This window comes from Callorhinus ursinus, unplaced genomic scaffold (assembly GCF_003265705.2).
Source record: "Callorhinus ursinus isolate GAN/ISIS: 27379988/994484 unplaced genomic scaffold, GSC_fseal_2.0 scaffold6, whole genome shotgun sequence".
NCBI classification, from domain to species: domain Eukaryota; kingdom Metazoa; phylum Chordata; class Mammalia; order Carnivora; family Otariidae; genus Callorhinus; species Callorhinus ursinus.
Genome location: NW_027397068.1, coordinates 58,819,877 through 58,839,838, shown reverse-complemented (window position 1 = coordinate 58,839,838; position 19,962 = coordinate 58,819,877). Strand labels below are relative to the sequence as shown.

Below are 19,962 nucleotides of genomic sequence, written 5' to 3'. Positions count from 1 at the left end.
ATCAAGCCAACCAGCTTATTCCAAAATTCTTTTCTGATATAATTTTTATTAAGATTTTCAATACTGGCCTAAAGGAACACTGAATGTGTACTAGAATAATGGGGGAAAAAAGCCCGTAACTGAACTTCAGAAGCAGCTAGTTGCAATTCATCAACTCTCCCAGAAGCCATAAAAGTAACTTTTTAATTGTTGTTGTTATTAAGCAAGTACGGGAAAAAAAAAAAAAAAAAGACTGCCTCTTTGAGGAGCAAGTATATAAAGAAAAAGTAACAGCGCTCCATACTAGATCGGGAGTCCCATGAGGACAGGCACCAAAAGCATTTCATTCCAGGTGGTGCCCCCACCCTGTACCCAGGCCACAGAAGGTCCTTAATAAATATTTACAGAATGAATGACTAAATCTTGGACAAATGTTTGGCAATAATGAACGTACAAGGCCTGGTCTAACTAGGCTATGATTTATTTTAGCAGGTCTTTAGATTTTTCATGTAGAGGAAATTGTTTCCAACGGTGCCTTCCTGCAGAACTCCAAATATTTTGAATGATAACATAACAAACACTAAAGTCTGAAATTGAGAAAATATCAAAGCCAGCAGGAAGGATGATTAACACTCATAAGAATGGTACAGACATTGTTGACAAATTTTTCAGGTGAACAAAGACTTACTTGCGGTTTACTGTGTCCTTTTAAAAGGACAACCCACCAAAGACAAACAAGTGAAAAAAAAAACAGTTGGAATAATTTACATGTGAAAAGATCTTTTAAGAATTTTGTATTTTTACACAGCAATGAGTGGCAAAAATTAACGTTTTCAAGAATGACCCTTCCACACACCCCACAGGGACATTTCCTTCTTGCTTCTCAAAACACATTAGGCAACTCGGACTTTTCTGCAGTCTTCATCTTCTTTCTCCTAATTGGGGGACTCAGAAAGGCAATTTAGTTTCACAGTCAAAAAACCGGAAAGGCAAATTATCTGACTAAACTGAAACCAAGTCCAAATTGCCTTTATTTTTCCATTGTTTTCAGGCATTATGTACAAGAATTTAAATCTCTCAGAAAACAGGGAACCACACAGAAGACTATAAAACCATATTTTTAACCTGAGATAAATTCTGTCATATTATAACATTATGGATATTTAGCTCTGTATTGATACTTCAGATTTTTGATTCACTAAATACATCAGAAACTGGTAGAACTACAAGGCCCTCTGCATGGTAGCCCAGTGTTGCGGTGGCAAATATCTGACTAGACAATGTAACGTGCCCGATGACTAATCATTCCTTAAGCCTGGCAACCAGCAGCAAGTTTTTGTCCCACTCTGAACAGAAAATACCACTCTCTTATCTCACCTTTCAACTGAGAATCAAACATCTTCCGTTATACCAGTATCTTATGGGAGCAAACACAAATGGAGAAATGATCGACTCTTCCTGTGCTCTATATTAAAGCTTCCAGAAAAGTAAGAAAATGTTTTGTTTTATCCTTTATCTTATTTGGCACCCTGGTGATACCTAGTATATGCTGAGAGAAAGAGAGAGAGAGAGAGGATGAAGGGAGGGAGGGAGAGAGGGAAAGAGAGGGAGAACGGGAGAGAGGAAGAAAGGGAGAAAGAGAGTCATTTTAAGTAAACACACAGACCTGTAAGTGCCAATGAGAGAAAACATGGGCCTTGAGCCAGAAAGACTTGAATTTAATAATCTGTTCTTCCACTTCCTAGCTGGTAATCTTGGGCAAGTCATTCAAGCTTTCAGAACCTCTTGCTGATCCACAGAATGGGATAACACAATTCAGCATTTGGGTTGTTGCAAGAGTTAATAGAAATAACATACGTAAAGGGTCATACTGCATCACCAATATTCAAGAAAGGTCAATGCCTTCCACTACTTCCTCTCCTATTCTTACACAGACAAGTGGAAAGGGGGCTGTTAAAAGGTTTTGAGGGGAATAAATTCTAGAAAGTGGGTTATTTATGATTTGGAGCAACTGGGACAGTGAAATTTCTTTGAAAGCTATTTCCCTAGTCTTCTAGAGGGCTCCAGAAAAACAAAAACACCCTGTTCAAAACAGACTCCTGCACAGAGCCACCTGTGTTCTCCACTGGTCTCAGGTCAATTGCTGAGAGCTGCAGAGACCAACTAGCACTCAAAGGAAATCACCATCGTCCTACAGCAGAAATGCCCTCAGGAAAGTCACAAGGCAAGAAGGCTGACATCACCCACAAGAATCGAGACAACAGCCAGAACTGGATTTGGCTCTATTTCCCACCAGCTGGGAAGGTGCACAGTTTATTTTTACACTTGTACTTGCAAAAAATAAAAAAGTAAAGTAAAAAACCCCACAAACCTATTTTACTCAAAAGACATGTTGCATATTTGGTGAATTCTTACTGAACCATGTTGAAAATTCAGTTATCAAACTGTCTACATCTCGTTGAGCTACAAGTTGTTGCTTTTAAAAGCCTGTGTTAGACAAGATGTGTTGCTATAGCGGCCAAACACAGGAAGTTGCATTTTACTCCTGTTTCCAAATATGCCTAGTGTTAAAATCTGAGCAGAAAACGAAGTTCTGTTTCATGACTCTATTAACTTCCGATTCTCTACAGTTAAGGCCACCATTAAATTCAACATAGAGGGTGCCTGGGTGGCTGAGTTGGTTAAGTGTATGCCTTCAGCTCAGGTCATGATCCCAGGGTCCTGGGATCAAGTCCCACATTGGGCTCCCTGCTCAGTGGGGAGTCAGCTTCTCCCTCTGCCCCTCCCCTCTCGCTCACTGGGTCTCTCAAATAAATAAATAAAATCTTTTTAAATAAATAAATAAATTCAACATAGATATCTAAATCCTAAAGGACTCACACTGAGAATCATCACCTACTGGACTGGCTAAGAAGTCATTATCAAGGGGATCTGTGTTTATTCTGTACCACTTCCTCTTTGAGATCTGACAGGAACCTTGTGCTCTTTCTTTTTGCTCCCAGGACTAGATACCGGACAATAAAAAATAACATTAGACCGGCACTGCAAAATCTTAAGTACTTATTAATTAAATCCTTATCAGTTATTTCCATTGTATATAGTAAGACTTCATCTTTAGGTCTTAGGACACTGAATTCTGAATCTGAAATATCAGGGTTGAATCCAAGAGAAATGTTCTCACTTGGAAAAACACCAACGTTCTGTGACTTTTAACCATCCTTAGATTAAGTGTTTGGCCGATTCTAATCTACTCAATGCCTTAAAAGACTAAAGTGACAGGGTCACAACTAATGGGTGTGGAGCTTGGCTGAGGAATTCCTGTACACCCCCCAACTCCCACTCCATCACCCTTTGGATTCAGATCAGGGCCCAAAACAACTGGGTCTTACATGGAGCTTTTTAGGAATGCCTTGTATCTGAGCCATCTCAAGATCTAACTTACTTCTAGGAAACTCCTAGAAGATGCCAAAAGATGCCAAAAAATTAAATCATCTCTTAGGTGTCTGGAGAGTTTTCAACCCTTTTGAGGGAAGATCTAGGATTGCTAGATTCTGATGCACCCGTCTTACTTGAGTGCTTACATGGCTTGAGGGACCTGTTCCATTTACATTAAAGAATTTTGAACCTCATGGAGGTGGGTATGTTTTTGAAGCACTATTTTCCTGCCTTGTGACAAGATGAACAAGTCCACCCAATCCGTCCACCCCAGTCAAGAGTTTAACAAGAGAAAGGAAGCCATTACCAAAGCCTCCTAAGTGTTTTGCAATGTGTAGGGGACATAATACAAATGTGTTTAGTCACACGTGAATCATCTTTGAATTACCAACCTGACTCAACGGAGCTGCTGCATTTTCTGGCGAGAACATTCCTGTTCTGGCTTTACTCTGACAGGTGTTTTAACGTTATCTTTCTTTAGCATCCCTATTCATTCTATTTCTTATTTTAGCAGCTTTTTGTGAAGAAACATGTCACTCTGCTGGATATCAAACACATCTAAGATAATAAAAGCATACAGAGGAAGAAAAAAATCAAACACAGAAAAGACGAATCTATATGTAGTGACATTTGGGAATAAAGCATTTCTCTAAATAGTGTGCCTCACATTCAGGGACCTCAAAGATTACAAAACTAGTCAGGTGGTACTTACATAGTTGCTGACCACACTGGGATTTGCATCTTCATAAGCACTGTTTTTGTTAGCATTACACAATCAATTTGGCGCTCCACTCACGAGGTAATTATTTCTAACACAAATATGGCAGAAACAGTGTTCACATAGACTATTTTTAATTCTACCACATATAGTGCTCGCTTCGGCAGCACTATACTAAAATTTAATTCTACCACATATAATCTTTACATTCCACGCCTCATCTCTTAAGTGGCACTGCCTAGTGACATATGTTGGGTCCCATTGCTGAAAAACACCTTCAAAGCATCCTCTTTCTCGGTCAGATCTACTGAGTATGTGGCGCTGTTGAAGGTGAGCAGGGAAGAAGATACAATCTGTTAGGAAGGGGAACTGAAGAAACCAGAAAAAAGACAATGGGCCACTGTGAGTGGATCTCAGTTTGTAAACCGACGACATTGTTTTAAGGACTTTGTTATGGCTGAATTTTGTCCTCCAAAATTCATCTGAAGTCTTCACCCCAAGTACCTCAGAATGTGACTGTTATTTGGATATAAGGCCTTTATAAAGTTATGTAAGGTGAGATGAGGTCATAATGAGTGGGCCCTAATCCAATTATTGGTGCCCTGGTAAGAAAATAGAGACTGGATAGACCTGTGCATTCACAAACCATATGAGGATACAGGGAGAAAGTGGCCCGGAGAGAGCCTCAGAAGAAACCCAACCTTGATCTTGGTCTTCTAAGTTCTAAGTCCTAAGTTCTCAGACTCCAGAACTGTGAGGAAATGAAATTCTATTGTTTAAGCCAACCCAGTCTGTAGGAGTTTGTTATGGCAGCTCTAGCAAACTAATACAGACTTTACTATTGTCTGTAAAGCTGTGTATTCATATACTGAAGACAGCATGAAAATGTCACACACACCCCACCCCACCTAACAGAGGGGGAAAGAAAGTTCTTTAAAGGCTTCTATTATGATCACTTTTTAATGGCTTTATAAATTAAAACACCATCATTTGAAAAATGAGGTATTGGTGTGTTCTGACATTCCATGGTCTGATGACTAAAGGGGATTCAGTCTTTTAAAAAGTGTACAGTTCTAGATCCTTTTTAAAATCTCCAGTTTGATTTTATTCTTTTCGTGTTTTCTTTAAAAAATTGGCAGCCAAGTACTTTCCAAGCGACAGAACACTAGTTGCGCACATATGTATATAATTCCGTTTTAGTAGACTTTAGGAAAATGAAACACTGCTCTGTTAGACACACAGGAACATTCAACATGAGCTCAGTTAACTCGTTCTGGCTTATTCCAAGTTTCCATCCTCAGCCAGCTCCTCCACAGACAGCCTGGCAGGTCAGTGCGAGTTAACTTTACAGATGCAGAAGAAATTTTGAAAAACACAGAATCCCTTTAAATAGATGAAATCGGCAATTGCAATCCTGAATCATCCTGTCAGGTTGCCCTGCTCAGTCCTGTGGGCTACCCAGCTGTGGTCAGAAGCATTTTTATTCTGGAAGGAAGGTCCAAGGCAATGCTCAGCAGGCCCTCCTCAGAGCACCTTAGACAAACAACAGTGGCCTTTCCTCGGGGAGGCTGAGAAACCCTTTAGTAAAAGCTTTTAAGAGACCCCAGTTAAGACTGGAATTTACCTCACACTGGGCAATGTACTGCAAAATAGGCACATCACTGAAAGGAAAGACCCCTGAAGTACAAACAGAGGCAAAAATAAAAAGCCAAACATTTCTGAAAGGAACATATGAAAAGAATTTTTAAATAAATGATTGCTTCCTTTTGAAGTTTTCAGAATTTGCTGCCCACATTTCTAAAAGAGAAAAGGGCTCAGCCTCCTTTTTATAAAATAGACCTTACTAAAATCTTTCTTACAGTCCCTCCCATGCATTATTAAACACCTGTTTTCATCCAGCCCCCTGCTCTGTCACTTTGGTTCCTCCTTAAGTAATTAGCATGCAGCCACCTCAGATGGAAGTTCAAGGAGGTCTTCCTAAAAAGGCAACAGAGTCGAAATTCTGTGTCCTTTCCTTAAACAGTAATTGTCATTCTGCAGATAACTTCTTTCCTTTCTAATGTAACTACATTTACCTCAAGCCTGACTGTTGTGGGAAATGAATTATCTTGCAGTTTATAATATTAGCAAAATGTACGTAAGAGCAAAAAAATTTCTGGCAATGAGATTTTACCAAAATTGTACTTGACAATGGGAATACTTGCTCAGAACAGGACATATTAATGACGAAATTTATCAAGACACTGGGTACAGAACATCAGTGTTTTTGAACTGGACATTTTGTAACTTCTACCTCATGTCAAGAGAAGACACATTGTTAATGAAGAGAAATTTTCATCTGAAGCCACTTTTTAAACACTGCTAATCTCCAGAGGATATTTCTCATGTTAAGAACCTTCTGGAATGCTTGCTGAAAATTCGGATTCTGAGACCCCTCTCCAAGAGATGGATTTTGCTGTTGCCCAGAACTGAGTATTCTCCCCAGGCATACTAGGTGATTCTCACAATCAGCAAAGTCTGTAAAGTACCATTATTATCACCACAGTAAACATATTTTTAAATTAGTTCATTCAGCTATAAAACATTAAACATCTATAAAATATTTTTTTAGACTATAACAACAAGGGTAGATCAAAGTTGAGTTCTCATGTGAAAATCATTCGAGAAAGTCTTTTTTTTTTAAGATTTTATTTTTTGACAGAGAGACAGCGAGAGAGGGAACACAAGCAGGGGGAGTGGGAGAGGGAGAAGCAGGCTTCTCGCTGAGCAGGGAGCCCGATGCGGGGCTCAATCCCAGGACCCTGGGATCATGACCTGAGCCGAAGGCAGACGCTTAACGACTGAGCCACCCGGGTGCCCTTGAGAAAGTCTTTTGAAATTAATTAAAAGCTATGTGCTGAAGAGAAAAAACTAATCTTCTACATAAAGAGAAAACATTAATTGTGGTTAATTATAAGCGACAGTATTTTGACATGTTACAGCAAGTTTGCTTTGCTACCTTATGACGCAGCCAAGCTATCGACCAAGAAGAATGCCAGGATAAAGATGCCTTCTAGTAGTAGGTCTCAAAAAAACCAAGTCCCATGAGCTTTTCTCAAGAAGCTACCTGCGTGCTCTGTCCAAATTAGGAAATGGACCCAGAGAAGATAAGACTCTGACCTAGCAATCTGGAGATCCATCACAAGAGGGAAGTGGGAGGACTCCCCAGGATGATATGAAGAGAGATGCAGGGTAATAGCCAGGCAGCAAGCTTAGAGGAAATCCAGTCCAACTCGGATTCACTTCTTACAGTCGAACTTGACAGAATAACAAAACTGTTTGAGCATACTGAGAAGAGATTTACATAACTGGGGAAAGATTTGGGGGTGAGTATGCAGGCCCCTTCTCAAGCAAACAAAAACACCAGTAAGGAAAGCAAAAGCCATGCAGGAAAGAAAAAGTAATCCTGGTTTACCACAAGGCTCAGCTAGCATCAATTTTTACAGTTATAGAGAATACTGTTCTAATCAAAAATACAATAGAAGAATTCTGGGAAGATGAGAACATGGAAGGATGGGAAATGCGTGGTGGGGTGGGGAGACAGGGGTCAGAGAAGGTGTGAAAAACAAAGCTATGTCTTCAGTTTCCATACTGTGAGGTCAGTAATAATGTGTCAAGCTGTACAATCAATAATTAGCAATGTAAGCATGCTATTTAGAGACTGGAGGTAAATACTAAAGAATGGTTTAAACAACCATACACTTCTTGGATGCTAACTTTCCATTCAGTTCCTATCACTCTATCAATATCCAATCTGACCAGACAGAGCCATTGATTTATTCAACAAATAGCTGTGTCAGGCATAGATGTCAGAATAAGAAGGCAGATTGGACAACAAGATAAGGTCCCTTAGCTCCTGGAGCTTAGGTTCTAGTGAAGGGAGACAATGCCAAACAGGATAATCTGAGAGATCGGTGCAATGAGAGATCTGTGCAATGAAAGAGCAGGGAACTGTAGCTTGAGGGGTGGGTGGACAGGCTCCTCTGAAGAGGACTGGACAAGGCAGGTCTCTATGAAGCAGGTCATGCTGGATCAAAGACAAGGAGTCAACTTTGTAAAGAGCTACTGGAAGAGTGTCCCTTACATCCTGGAGAGAGTGAGCAGCAACTGCCAAGGTCACAGGTAGGAATGAGCCAGGTTTGTCTGATGACTGAAACAGGGAGTAAAGCTGTGGGGGAGGCGGGGGGGCAGGGACCAAGGATCATAGAGCATCGTGTGTGGCCTGGAGGGCCAGACTACAAAATCTAGATTTCATTCTAAGGGCAATGGGAAGACACAGGAAGGTTGTGAGTAAGGAAGTGACGTGATTTATGTTTTAAAACATCACTTTAGCTGTTGTGTGAGACAGGAATTGCAGGATGTTGAGAACAGAAGCAGATCAGCTCGAGCCCACTACAGCTTTCCGGGCAATGAGCGGTCAAGGTTTGGAAGGTGGCAGTAAAGACAGAAGTGAGGGGCCTGGAGATATATTTTGAAAGGAAAATGTACAGGACACGAGGGTCTGGTGTGAAAGGGAAGGGAAAACTCAAGGAGGACTCCTCAACTTCTGGCTAGAATGAGTGAGTGGTGGGAGGTATCATTTGGTGACATGTGGAAAGTTCAGGGAAGAAGGGGTTTGGAGGGTAAACTCAAGCCTTCTGTTGACACCTTCTACCTGTGAGATGCCCATGAGAGACACAAGCAGACTTGCCCAATAGACAGCTGCAGATCTGAGCCTGGAAGCGCAAGGCAAGAGCCACGCTGCAGAGAGAGACATGAGCATGGCCTCACTCCCATTTCTCCAGCCACCCTCCCAGGCCAGGCGTTCACTTCACCTTACTGGATTATCACAGCCGACCTCTTGGTCCTGCCATCAATCTCCCCCAGGAAATCAATACTGCGGGGGGTCAGGCAGATCCATCCCCCACGGGCAAAGCTCTAATCATTTCTCATTTGATAAAAAACCTTCAGTGGTCCCACCACCTGTATGGGCCAGAATTCTTGTCCCCCCTTCTGTACTTTTTGGCTTCCCTGATTTGCCCTCATAGTTCTCCAGGGGTCCCTTTCCTTCCACCTTCCCTTCTGCCCATCTCCACCAAGTGGATGAGACCTGTAGGCACAGACCCTTTGTGGGCAGGGTCTGTGTATGATTCCCCTTTGAATCTTCCCCCACAGCCCAGCACAGAACCTTCCGTATATAAGTACTTCAGTTGGATGAAAGTGTCACTCTTTTTCCTTTTAATATTGCTTCACAAAGCAAGCCTGATTTGCAGGAATATATCCACCGAGCACATACCAGCACAGCTTTCCAGGTTATTCTTAAACAAAACACCAGTTCAGTCCCTCCTTTGTCAACCCAAATTCTCTTAGTGTTAATGGCTGGAATGTCATCCTTGCCAGAAGGTTTATATGAATAAAAACATCCACCCCTTGAAACCAAAATAAACAGGAGTAGTAAGCAAATATAAATAATAACAGACCAAACTTTTAAAAAAGTAATGTTATTTGCCCATTCCCTTCTGGGGAACAGAAACTATTGGTTTTGGTTTGGGTTTCCCTGCTTCAGATAGCAGTGAAATAGAGGGTAGACCAGAAGTGTTTATTTTCTTAAGACTATTTCTACCTCAGGAACACTTTTACATAAGTTGAGTCTTCACTAAATATGTATCTCTACTCCCAAGAACAGAGACTCCCAAGAATAGACAGTTAGCCTCTTACACTGAAGTCCCTCAAGAGAAGAAAATGTGTTGGAACTTTTCCTTTACTCAAGTGAAAGAGGCTTAATTAGAGGATCAACAATCCAGAGTCCTTACCTCCTTCCCTACTGCAATAAGTAGGCAAAAGGTGAAGTCTGACTCCCCCACTGATCATTATCCTCTTGGACTTCTGAAGAAAAAATACATTGCAGCCAAAAATATCTGGGATATTACTCGTCAACCAGACCTGATGAGCTATGGACCAAAGAGAAGTAAATGAAGTTCAAATGTTTGCTCATTTTCTTTCTTTCCAGGTGAGCAACTGCATCTGTGTTATGATCAAATAGGCTAAGAAGAAAATTCAGCCCAAAAAAAAGATGGCTATGGTAGGACCGATATTTTTGTTTCCATCATGGAATTCACAAGAAAAAAAAAAGTGGCTGAAAAGCAGCCAATGAACTTAAAACCACGTCCGAGAAAAGCTGATATACTTACAGGTCAGCTTGTGGCTTTAATTCCAGTGGAGGTCCAGGTGGACACAGGATATGGAAGTCCTAGCTAGAATTGTGTCCGAGGCAGAGGAAAGCCGGGACAGTCACACAACCTCCTCAGCAATGAAATTCCTCCTCTTTCTCCCCACCCCTATCTAGATTTCTCTTCATGCACATATTTTAAAAATAAAATCTTTATTTTAAACCTGCCTTTTAATATTTTTGTTATTTATTATAAAAATCACTGTTCAAAATTATGTTTTACACCATTTTCTTAAAAGATTTATTTGAGAGAGAGAGCGTGCGCACGCAAGCAGGGGGAGAGACAGAGGGAGAGAATCCTCAAGCCAACTCCCTGCCGAGCACAGAGCCCACGTGGGGCTCGATCCCAGGACCCTGAGATCATGACCTGAGCTGAAATCAAGAGTTGGCCACTTAAGGGGCGCCTGAGTGGCACAGTTGGTTGAATATCAGACTCTTGGTTTCAGCCGGGGTCATGATCTCAGGGTCCTGGGATGGAGCCCTGTGACGGGCTCCTGCTCAACAAGGAGTCTGCTTGAGACTCTCTCTCCCTCTGCGCCCCCACCCCGCCCCGCTCATGCACATGCGCCCACATGCACATGAGCCTTCTCTCTCTCAAATAAATAAATCTTTAAAAAAAGACAAGAGTTGGCTGCTTAACCGACTGAGCCCCCCAGGTGCCCCATATTTTACACCATTTTTAAATGGTTTATTCCATTATATGACTGTCTCCCAATTAACTGAAAAAATTTCTTGGTGTTTGACTGCTACTTCCAATTTTTGGCTTTTAATAAACATTGTCCCAGTGAGCAAGTAATTATTTCCTTTTCAATATGCTTCTGAAAGTGCAACTGCTGGGTCTGAGTGTATGCACATTTTAAGGTTTTTAATATATATCACCAAAGCTGCTCTTCTGACAGGTTGTGCCAATTTAAACTACCACAAGACAATCGTCTGAGAATCATTCTTTTATATCCTTGCTCATTTCATAGGTGATCACTGGCATCTTTTTTTTTTCATTAAACTGCTGAAACTATTTCATATATCAATTGGTAAATTATGTCTCTTCTTTGATTAAGTAATGTGAGCAAGTTAACTCTTGTGCTTTAGTTTTCCCCATCTGTAAAATGGGGATATTAATAGTAGTTACCCTTTAGGGATGTTGTGAGGCTTTAAAAGTTAATTCAAGCAAGGCACTTAGAATAGTTCCTCACTTACAGTGAGTTCACAGTTATAGCCATCAGATATTTTGAAGAATGCCTGTTCATGTTCTTTTCTTGTTTTCTATTTGAGCCTTTACTTTTTTCTTATTGATATTTTTCTTACCGCTTTTTAAGGGTCTTAGTACATTAAGATATTTATCATTGTTTTCCATATACAGTACAAATATTTTGTCAACTTCATGATTTCATTTTTCAATTTGCTGATGATGGGTTTTTTGCTATACATAAGTTTAAAAACTTAATATCATTAAATCATTCACTTTAAACAGAACAAGTTACAGAGATCCAATACTCAAGTACGAGAAAAACAGCGAAGGAAAACATGATTCTTAACTCTACTTTGTAAGAAAGAAAATTGATCAATTTGACTACATGAAAATGGTTTTTATGAAAAACAAACAAATTTAAGAAGAAAAACATAGAAAAATGTTTACAATACGTGATAAGCACAAGGCTAATCTCCTTAACACAAAAATCTGTAAGATTTGCTATAAGCAATTCAGAGAAAAAGAAATATAAATGCTCCACTTCACTATAATCAAAGTGAGATATCCCTTTTTGCATATAGATTGACATGGATTTTTTCAAATTAATTATGCATAACATTGTGGTCATGTATAGTTGTGCAGAGTGTTCACTGCACAAGGGCATCGCTAGGCTAGGGAATGAGTTGGGACGGAATTCCTGCTAATGTTCCACTTGTTAAATCTTGTGCCTGCAGGGCTGCCTCATTCAGAGGGAGTGACTTCAGTTTCTCACAAAGCACTATTGGTCTGAGAGATCCTGATATGCCTGCAGTGTTGGTGAGAGTTCAGAAAAAGGAATTTGCATATACTGAGCAGATATACTGATATACAGCCTCTTTGAGAGTAATTGGACAAAGTCTATCAAAATAAAATATACAAATCTTTTGACTTGACGATTCCACTGCTAGGATTTTACTGGTCCATGTAGTTCAAGATGTTTAGATAAAGATGTTCATTTCAGCATTTTTCATAATAGCCCACACACAAAAGAACCCCAAAACAATATAAAAATACAAACATAAAAGATAAAAAATAATAGAGGTCTTTTAAAAAATTATGATGTATCTATTATTATAAAATTGCTTGTTAACAGGATTATAAACATCATTATGGAAATATTTTGAAGTTACATTACATGAAAAACTCAAACTCTAGAGCAGTAACTATATAACATGTCTTGCTATGTTTTGATAAAGATACATATACTTGAATGAAAATTTTCTGAAATGAAAACAAAACAAAGTTATTCATTCCAGGTTATAACTGGGAAGAGACTGGGGGTCTGGAAGGGAGAAAAACTCACTTTTAGCCTGAATCGTCTTAATAAAGTTTTACTTCTAATCATGTGCATGTTATTTTCATCAAGGAAAATAAACTCTATCCATTTTTGCCTTCATGATTTCTTCCTATACCAGGTTTACATAGAAATGGGTAAGTATTCTGGGCAGGAGCTGGGCATTGACCAAAATATGAAAACCTAAAAACACAGATAGATAGATAGAGGTTCTATCATGGCCTAGGTGTGATGTTGAATACTTTACTCACTTGTTTCCTTGTCTCCTAAAAATTAAAGAGTGGCTTTCTCTGCCCTTTTAACTCCAGGGCAGAGGCTAAGTAGCCAAGAGTTGGTCTGTGTGACACAGTGGGGGTGCGGTGGTACTGAAGAAGACAGAAGAAATGGTTACTGGATTTAGATACCACCCTTCAGACAACAGAGCCAGAATAACACAGAATTCTTGAAGTAAAAAAACAAACATAACCTTCATTCATATTATCATTGGCTTAAAGTGATCAGGCTGTTCCTTGAGAATATTTGTTGATTCATTCATATATTCAACAAACATTTATTGTGTCCAATCTACCATGCCTTGTACTTGGTCAGGGGAATACTGAAGTCTCAATGCTTCTAGGGCATGAGGCCAGAGGGTACTGAAACCACCCTCCTTGGAGCCATTTTAGCCTGTGCTTAGAAATAATGGATCTAATCCTCAATAAAATACTAGCAACCAAATCTAGCAACACTTAAAAAGGATTATACACCATACCTGTGTAAGCTTTATTCCAGGAATGGAAACTTGGTTTAATATCTGAAAATCAACTAATATACTATACCATATTAATAGAACGAAGGACAGTAAACCATATGAATATCTCAACAGAGCAAGAAAAAAAAGCCTTTGAATCTTGAATAACAAAGATGCTCACAAACTAGGAACAGAAGGGAACTTTTTGATACAAGGGCATATATGAAAAACCCACAGCTAACATGACACTAAATGGTAAAAACTGATTGCTTTCCCCTTTAGATCAGGAAGAAGACAAGAACATTCACTCTTGGGCTCTGTCATGGTGGCTTTGCTGAAGAAGACCACCAGGCTTGTGGGACTGGCTGTATGAGTCACACAAGAGGCTAAGAATATTGTACACAAAGATTCTTGATGTTCTTGAGCAAATTCCTAGAAATGCAGCATACAGAAAGTATACAGAAAGATTACAAATGAGAAGCTGAGTACAGTTAAAGCAGAACCAGATGTTAAGAAACTAGAAGACCAACTTCAGGGTGGCCAACTAAAAGAGGTGATTCTTCAGGCTGAAAATGAACTAAGTCTGGCAAGAAAAATGATAACAGTGGAAATCACAGGAGCCTTTAGTGGAAGAGCCTCCTGCTAATCAATGGAAATGACCAATATAATCATGATTAAATGACTAGTGTGTTGATGGGAAACTGATGTAATTAAATGTTGTTATATTAAAAAAAAAAAGAAAAATTCACTCTCACCACTTCTATTCAACATGATAGTGTATAATGAGTAAGGGCAATTAGACAAAGAAAAGAGATGAAAGACATTCAGACTGGAAAACAAGAAGTAAAATTATCTCTATTTGCACCTGACTTTGTATATAGATCTTGTATATAGAAATCCTAAAGAATGCACTAAGAAACTATTGGGACTAAAAAATGAGTTCCACAAGTTTGCAGGGTATAAGATCAATATATAAAAATTTATTTTTGTATATCTATATGCTAGGTAGCAACATTCTGAAAATGAAATAAGAATATAATTGCATTTATAATAGCATCAAAAATAATAAAATACATAGGGATAAATTTAACAAAGAAAGAGCAATACTTATGCATTGAAAACTACAACATATTGTGGGAAGAAATGAAAGAAGATCTAAATAAATGAAGAGACAGTCATGTTCACAGATTGAAAGACTTCATATTGTTTTTGTTTTTAAGACTTCATATTGTTAAGAGAACAGTGTTATTCAACACAATCCCTATCAAAGTCCCAGCTTTTGGCTTTTTTGCAGAAATTGACAAGCCGACGACTGATTCATACAAAAATGCAAAGGGACTAGAATAGCAAAAAGAATCTTGCAAAAGAAACACAAAGTTAGGGCGCCTGGCTGGCTCAGCTGGTAGAGCACACAGCTCTCAGGCTTTGAGTTCAAGCCCCACATCAGATGTAGAGATTACTTAAAAATGGTCTTTAAAAAACAAAAATTTTTAAAAAAGAACAAAGTTAGACGACATACTCTTCTGTTTTAAAACTTACTACAAAGCTACAGTAATCTACACAGTGTGGCATATTAATAGACATATAGACTAATGGGACAGAAGTAAAGTGTTCAGAAATAAACCCTTACATATACTGTCAATTGATTTTTGACAAGGTGCCAAGACAATTCAAGAGGGAAAGAATCATCTTTTCAATAAATGGTGCTGGACAGCTAGATATCCACATGGAAAAGAATGAAATTGGAGCCCTACAAATGCACCAGACGTAAACATTAACTTAAAATGTATCATAGACCTAAATGTAAGAGCTAAAATTATAAAACTCTTAGAAGAAAACTCAGGTGTAAATCTTAACATTGGTTACACAATGGTTTCTGAGATATAACTCCAAAAATACGAAGCAAAAAAAACCCCATAAACATGAAATAATCAAAATTTCAAAATTCTGAATTGCAAACCATTTTAAGAAAGTGAGAAGACAGTTGAGAGAATGGGAGAAAGTATTTGTAAACCACATATCTAGTAATGACTTAGTACATAAAGAATTCTTTTATCTCAGTAAGAGAAAGTCAAATTATCCAATTAAAACTGGGCAAAGGATCTGAATAGACATTTTTCCAAAGAAGACATACAGATGGACAACATTTACATGAAGAGACGCTCAATGTCATTAGTAATTAGGAAAATGCAAATGAAAACCACGATGAGATACAACTTCATATTTACTAGGATGGCTACAATCAAAAAGATAAATAACAAGTATTGGCAAGGATGTGGAGAAATTGAAACCTGCATACACTGCTGGAGGGAATGTAAAATGGTACAGCTGCTTTGGAAAACTGCTTGGCAGTTCCTTAAAACAGAACATAAACATAGAGTTACCATGTGACCCAGCATTTCCACTCCTAGAAATATACCAAAGAGAAATGAAAACATATGTTCACCAATAACTTGCACATAAAGTTCATAGCAGCACTAGTCATAGAACCAAAACAGTGAAATAATCCAAATGTCCACCAACTGATGGAAGGATGGGTAAAAATGTGGTATGTCCATACAGTAGAATGTTATTTGGCAATGAAAAGAAATGAAGTACTGGTAACACGCTACAACATGGATGACCCTTGGTAACATTATGCTACGTGAAAGAAGTCAGTCACAAAAGGGCACGTGACGTATGTTTCCATTCATACGAAATGTTCAGAAATAGCAAATCGACAGAGATAGAAAGTACCTTAGTGGTTCATTAGGACTGGGGCTGGGGGTTGAGTAGGCTGGGAAAACAGATTGATGGTTACACAACACTGAATACACTAACAACAAACTGTACATTTTCAGGGGGTAATTTCATGGTATGTTAATTATATGTCAATAAAGTTGTTTTTAAAAAACAGAAATAATGGCTCTCACTGCATGTTTTCAGAAATAATGATTAATGGTCTCCCTAAAACCTAGAGAAATAGATGCAGCCCTAAGCTGAAAGTTCGAGACTAAAATTAAGAGAGTGAAAAGCAAGCTGACTTGTGGCCTATAATGATTATTTTACAAAAGCCCAAATCAAATATCTTTTATGGTCAAGCATAATCTTTTGTTTAAATTACTTTTTGTATAAATCAGCTGCACAATTTTTTGACGTGATTAGTCATTTTATTGGGAATTATAGCAATCTGGGTATTTTTTGCTGTACTGGGTAAGAGCTAGGACAGTCATATTTTAAGATTCTACTCTGCTTCTTAGTGATCAGTTATGTAATATTCTTTGCTTTTCGTAAAGGCAAAATTCACTTTTCTAATATTAACCCTAACAATATTTTGCAGCAAAAGAACTAAATTCAGGGCAGTATTTTATAACTGTTGTATTCGAGTGATGATTTAATTGTTTTACCAGTGCAGAAATTTAAAATATTAACTCTTCTTTAACATGAAAGAAGTCACCCTGCTTTAAAGTAAGACAAAGGAAACTAAGCCCCATTTGCACAAGATAGTTTACTAAAGATCCTAATCACCACCCGCCCCCACCCCCACCATCCCATCCCCAAAAGCCATATCAATATGGCTCTGATGTTCTGGAGCTTTGTACAACCTTGTCCTTAACAGGAAGGGAAGGTGTGATCTTTTTTTGGATTTTGGTTTCTCTCCTTTGTAGAAGGTTCCTCCTTTGTGGACATTAACATAAGCCCCAGCAAAGCTTATGATTCTTCAGGGTGTGAAGCACTGCAGTATGAACAAACCCATGTGGGGGGAAGTTGGAAGGATAGAATGCTATCTAGTTGGGAGACATCCTGGAGCTGATTAAAAAAACTTTCATCTCTGCCCTGTCACTTCCTTTCAGCAAGATCCTGTTAATGTTTACACAATTTTAAAAGTGTATCAGATATCTCAAGGGATAACGTAAATGGCCCCTTTGAGGTTTTTTTTTTTTAATGTTATGGAAAAATATCAAAATAGGACTTCTTACATTTATTTCATTATCCAGTCACAAGTAACGCCACCAAAAAGTTGTTTATCCCTACCCTGCTGGAGAAATGCCAGGCTTACCTTCCTTCCCTTTTTTAAAGAAAATGGAAAAAACAAACTTTTTAAACAGATCATTGTAACTTAGAAACGTTACACACGATTCCATAAAACGAACTTTAGCTCTCGACAACTGAGTTTGTGAGGTACGTTTTCCCCAGTTTAATAGCTTATGTGCCTAACATAAACAAAACTTTTGAAACGATTACGCGTTTTTAAAGTTAGTTACGAAGTGTTCAGAGTTCTGCCAGGATAAAAGAAAGCAACCAGCACTTCTACTCCGAAAACAAACCATAAATCAGTTGACAAGCTTGCAAGAATTCAGTTCTAGTCTATTCGTAAGCCAAGCGTAAATACAGAAAAACCTGTTGGCACGTTTATCTTGCTAAGTTTCGCGTTTTAAAAACACCGCAATACGCAAATGGCGTTTCTCATAACGTTCAGGCTCGGAAGAAATTCAGATAAACACCCAGCCGAGGCATCCCGCACGGAAAATGGAGCCTGTGCCTTTAAGGTAAAACCGGCTGGATCCCAAAACGCATTCCACTTCTCCACGACAAAGAGTTTGGGGGAGCGCTACCTCTCGGGTTTCTCCAAGGGACTTGGCGGGTTCGGGCAGAGCCCGACCTGCCGCGGAGCCCTCGGCCGTCCCAGCTGCCCTGAGCAAGCCCAGCGCCCGCGCGTCGGGGGCGCCCCGTGCGCCCCGGACTCACCGCTGCTGGGCTGCGGGGACAGCGTGGAGACCGAGGTCTGACCCATGTCTGGGGTCGCGGGGCCACGTCTGGCGATCACGCGGCTCCTCTGGTCCTTCGATCATGGGTCCGCTCGCAAGCAGGTTTCCAAGCGCTCATTTCCCGGGCTGTGCGGAGTTGCCCGCCGGATTCCCTCACCTTCTCCCCGGCGCGGGTCTCCCAGCCCGGCCGGCCGCAGCCGGCGAGGCGGATCCTGCCCAGCGGATGCCTGTCATTCCTCTATGCAGATTAGCTGGGGTCAGGGGTCACGGGGGAGGAGGGAGGGGAGAGAGCGAGGGGGAGGGGAGGAGGGGAATGGGTGCAGGGGCACTAAGTAGTGGGAAGGGGACGGGTCCAGCGGCGCCCGCGGGGGCGGTAAGACCGGCCCCCCCCCCCCCCCCCAGGGTGGTAGAGAGTTCAAGCGACTGCCGCTTAACTTAAAAGGTTCAATGTCAAATGATCCTTTAGGGCTGTAAGAAAAGGAATTAAAGTACTTAGTCACGGTACTTAATTTAACAGAATTTGTTCTTCAAAGTTGGTTTCTTCCCCACATTCTGTTGGCAGTACTGCAGGACTGTTAGAGGTCTGCTCCGTGTGGGGCTTTCCTCGTTTTAAAAATTAGCTTCCTTTTAACAAACAAACAAACAAAAAAATTAGTGGCCTCAGTTAACGTTGAGCAATAAATCTGAAAGATGGATCTATGTGTGAGATCAACAAAGGACAGACTGCTCTCAACCACCTAAATTCCGGGAAGCGCACCTCTCTTATTTAAAAAGAATCACTGTGAAATCTCTGAAATCTTGTGGTAAGGTGTTTAAAATATACAAAAAGGTGAAAACAACAAAAACAGGGTAATTTGTTTTAGAAGCTAACATTCCCTAAAAGTTGAATTAAAGTCTCCCATAAGTAAATCTCTCCCAAATTTCTTAAAAATACGAATACAGATAAATACTCTTGGTATATACAATTGATGAGTAATCTATAGATTATATATAGAGAGAGCATTATATATAGATTATATAGTATGTTATATATATAGATTACTCAATTGCATATATGTATATATATGTATGTGTGTGTACATATATGTGTATATGTATCGATAGTGCATTAGACTGGGTAGTGGTCACATAAATGTGTTCACTTGATGAAATTTCACTGTATACCATGATTTGTGCATTTTTCTGAATGTATATATTTCATTAAAAAGTAAAAAATTATCTGTAATACATTTAATTCATTTGTCACAGCTTTCACTTTGTAGATTATTCTAGACATTCCACTCTAAACTATTAAAAAGCTAGATAATATATATAATAAAATAATAATCTAAGTTATTTAATACCTTAAGCATGAAAATCTTTTTTTCTGAAGTTTGTATTAAAATCACACACAGCCTTGCTTTATTTTTTGAAAGACATTTACTTGTCTGTTTCATCATAATGATGTAAGTTGCCCTATTTTGTTCACACCCAAATAGTCCACCCTCTATTGTGGAGAATTTTTTCCCCTAGAATAGTGTGATCAATTAATTATCTACTTCCCTTTGCCTAATTCATTCTTAAGACACTTGATTTTTTTTTAA

General features: G+C 39.3%; 1 protein-coding gene and 1 pseudogene across 10 annotated transcripts in view; one reads left to right on the top strand and one right to left on the bottom strand.

Moving 5' to 3' along the window:
- PHACTR2 (phosphatase and actin regulator 2) overlaps nucleotides 1-19,962 on the bottom strand; it is a 261,006-nt gene that overhangs the window by 107,912 nt on the left and 133,132 nt on the right. The window contains exon 1 of one of the 10 annotated variants that reach the window (XM_073894032.1): nucleotides 18,537-18,630. The exons of 8 other annotated variants lie outside the window; for them this stretch is intronic. Coding sequence is in view for 1 of the 2 variants with exons in the window: in XM_073894029.1 (XP_073750130.1) it covers nucleotides 18,360-18,405 (46 nt within the window). In the remaining variant the exon portion in view is untranslated. Of the gene's footprint in view, nucleotides 1-18,359; nucleotides 18,631-19,962 lie in introns of those variants that run through there. One more of the 10 variants, XM_073894029.1, reaches the window with a different exon arrangement.
- LOC112819286 (NADH dehydrogenase [ubiquinone] 1 alpha subcomplex subunit 5 pseudogene) lies at nucleotides 13,954-14,299 on the top strand (annotated as a pseudogene).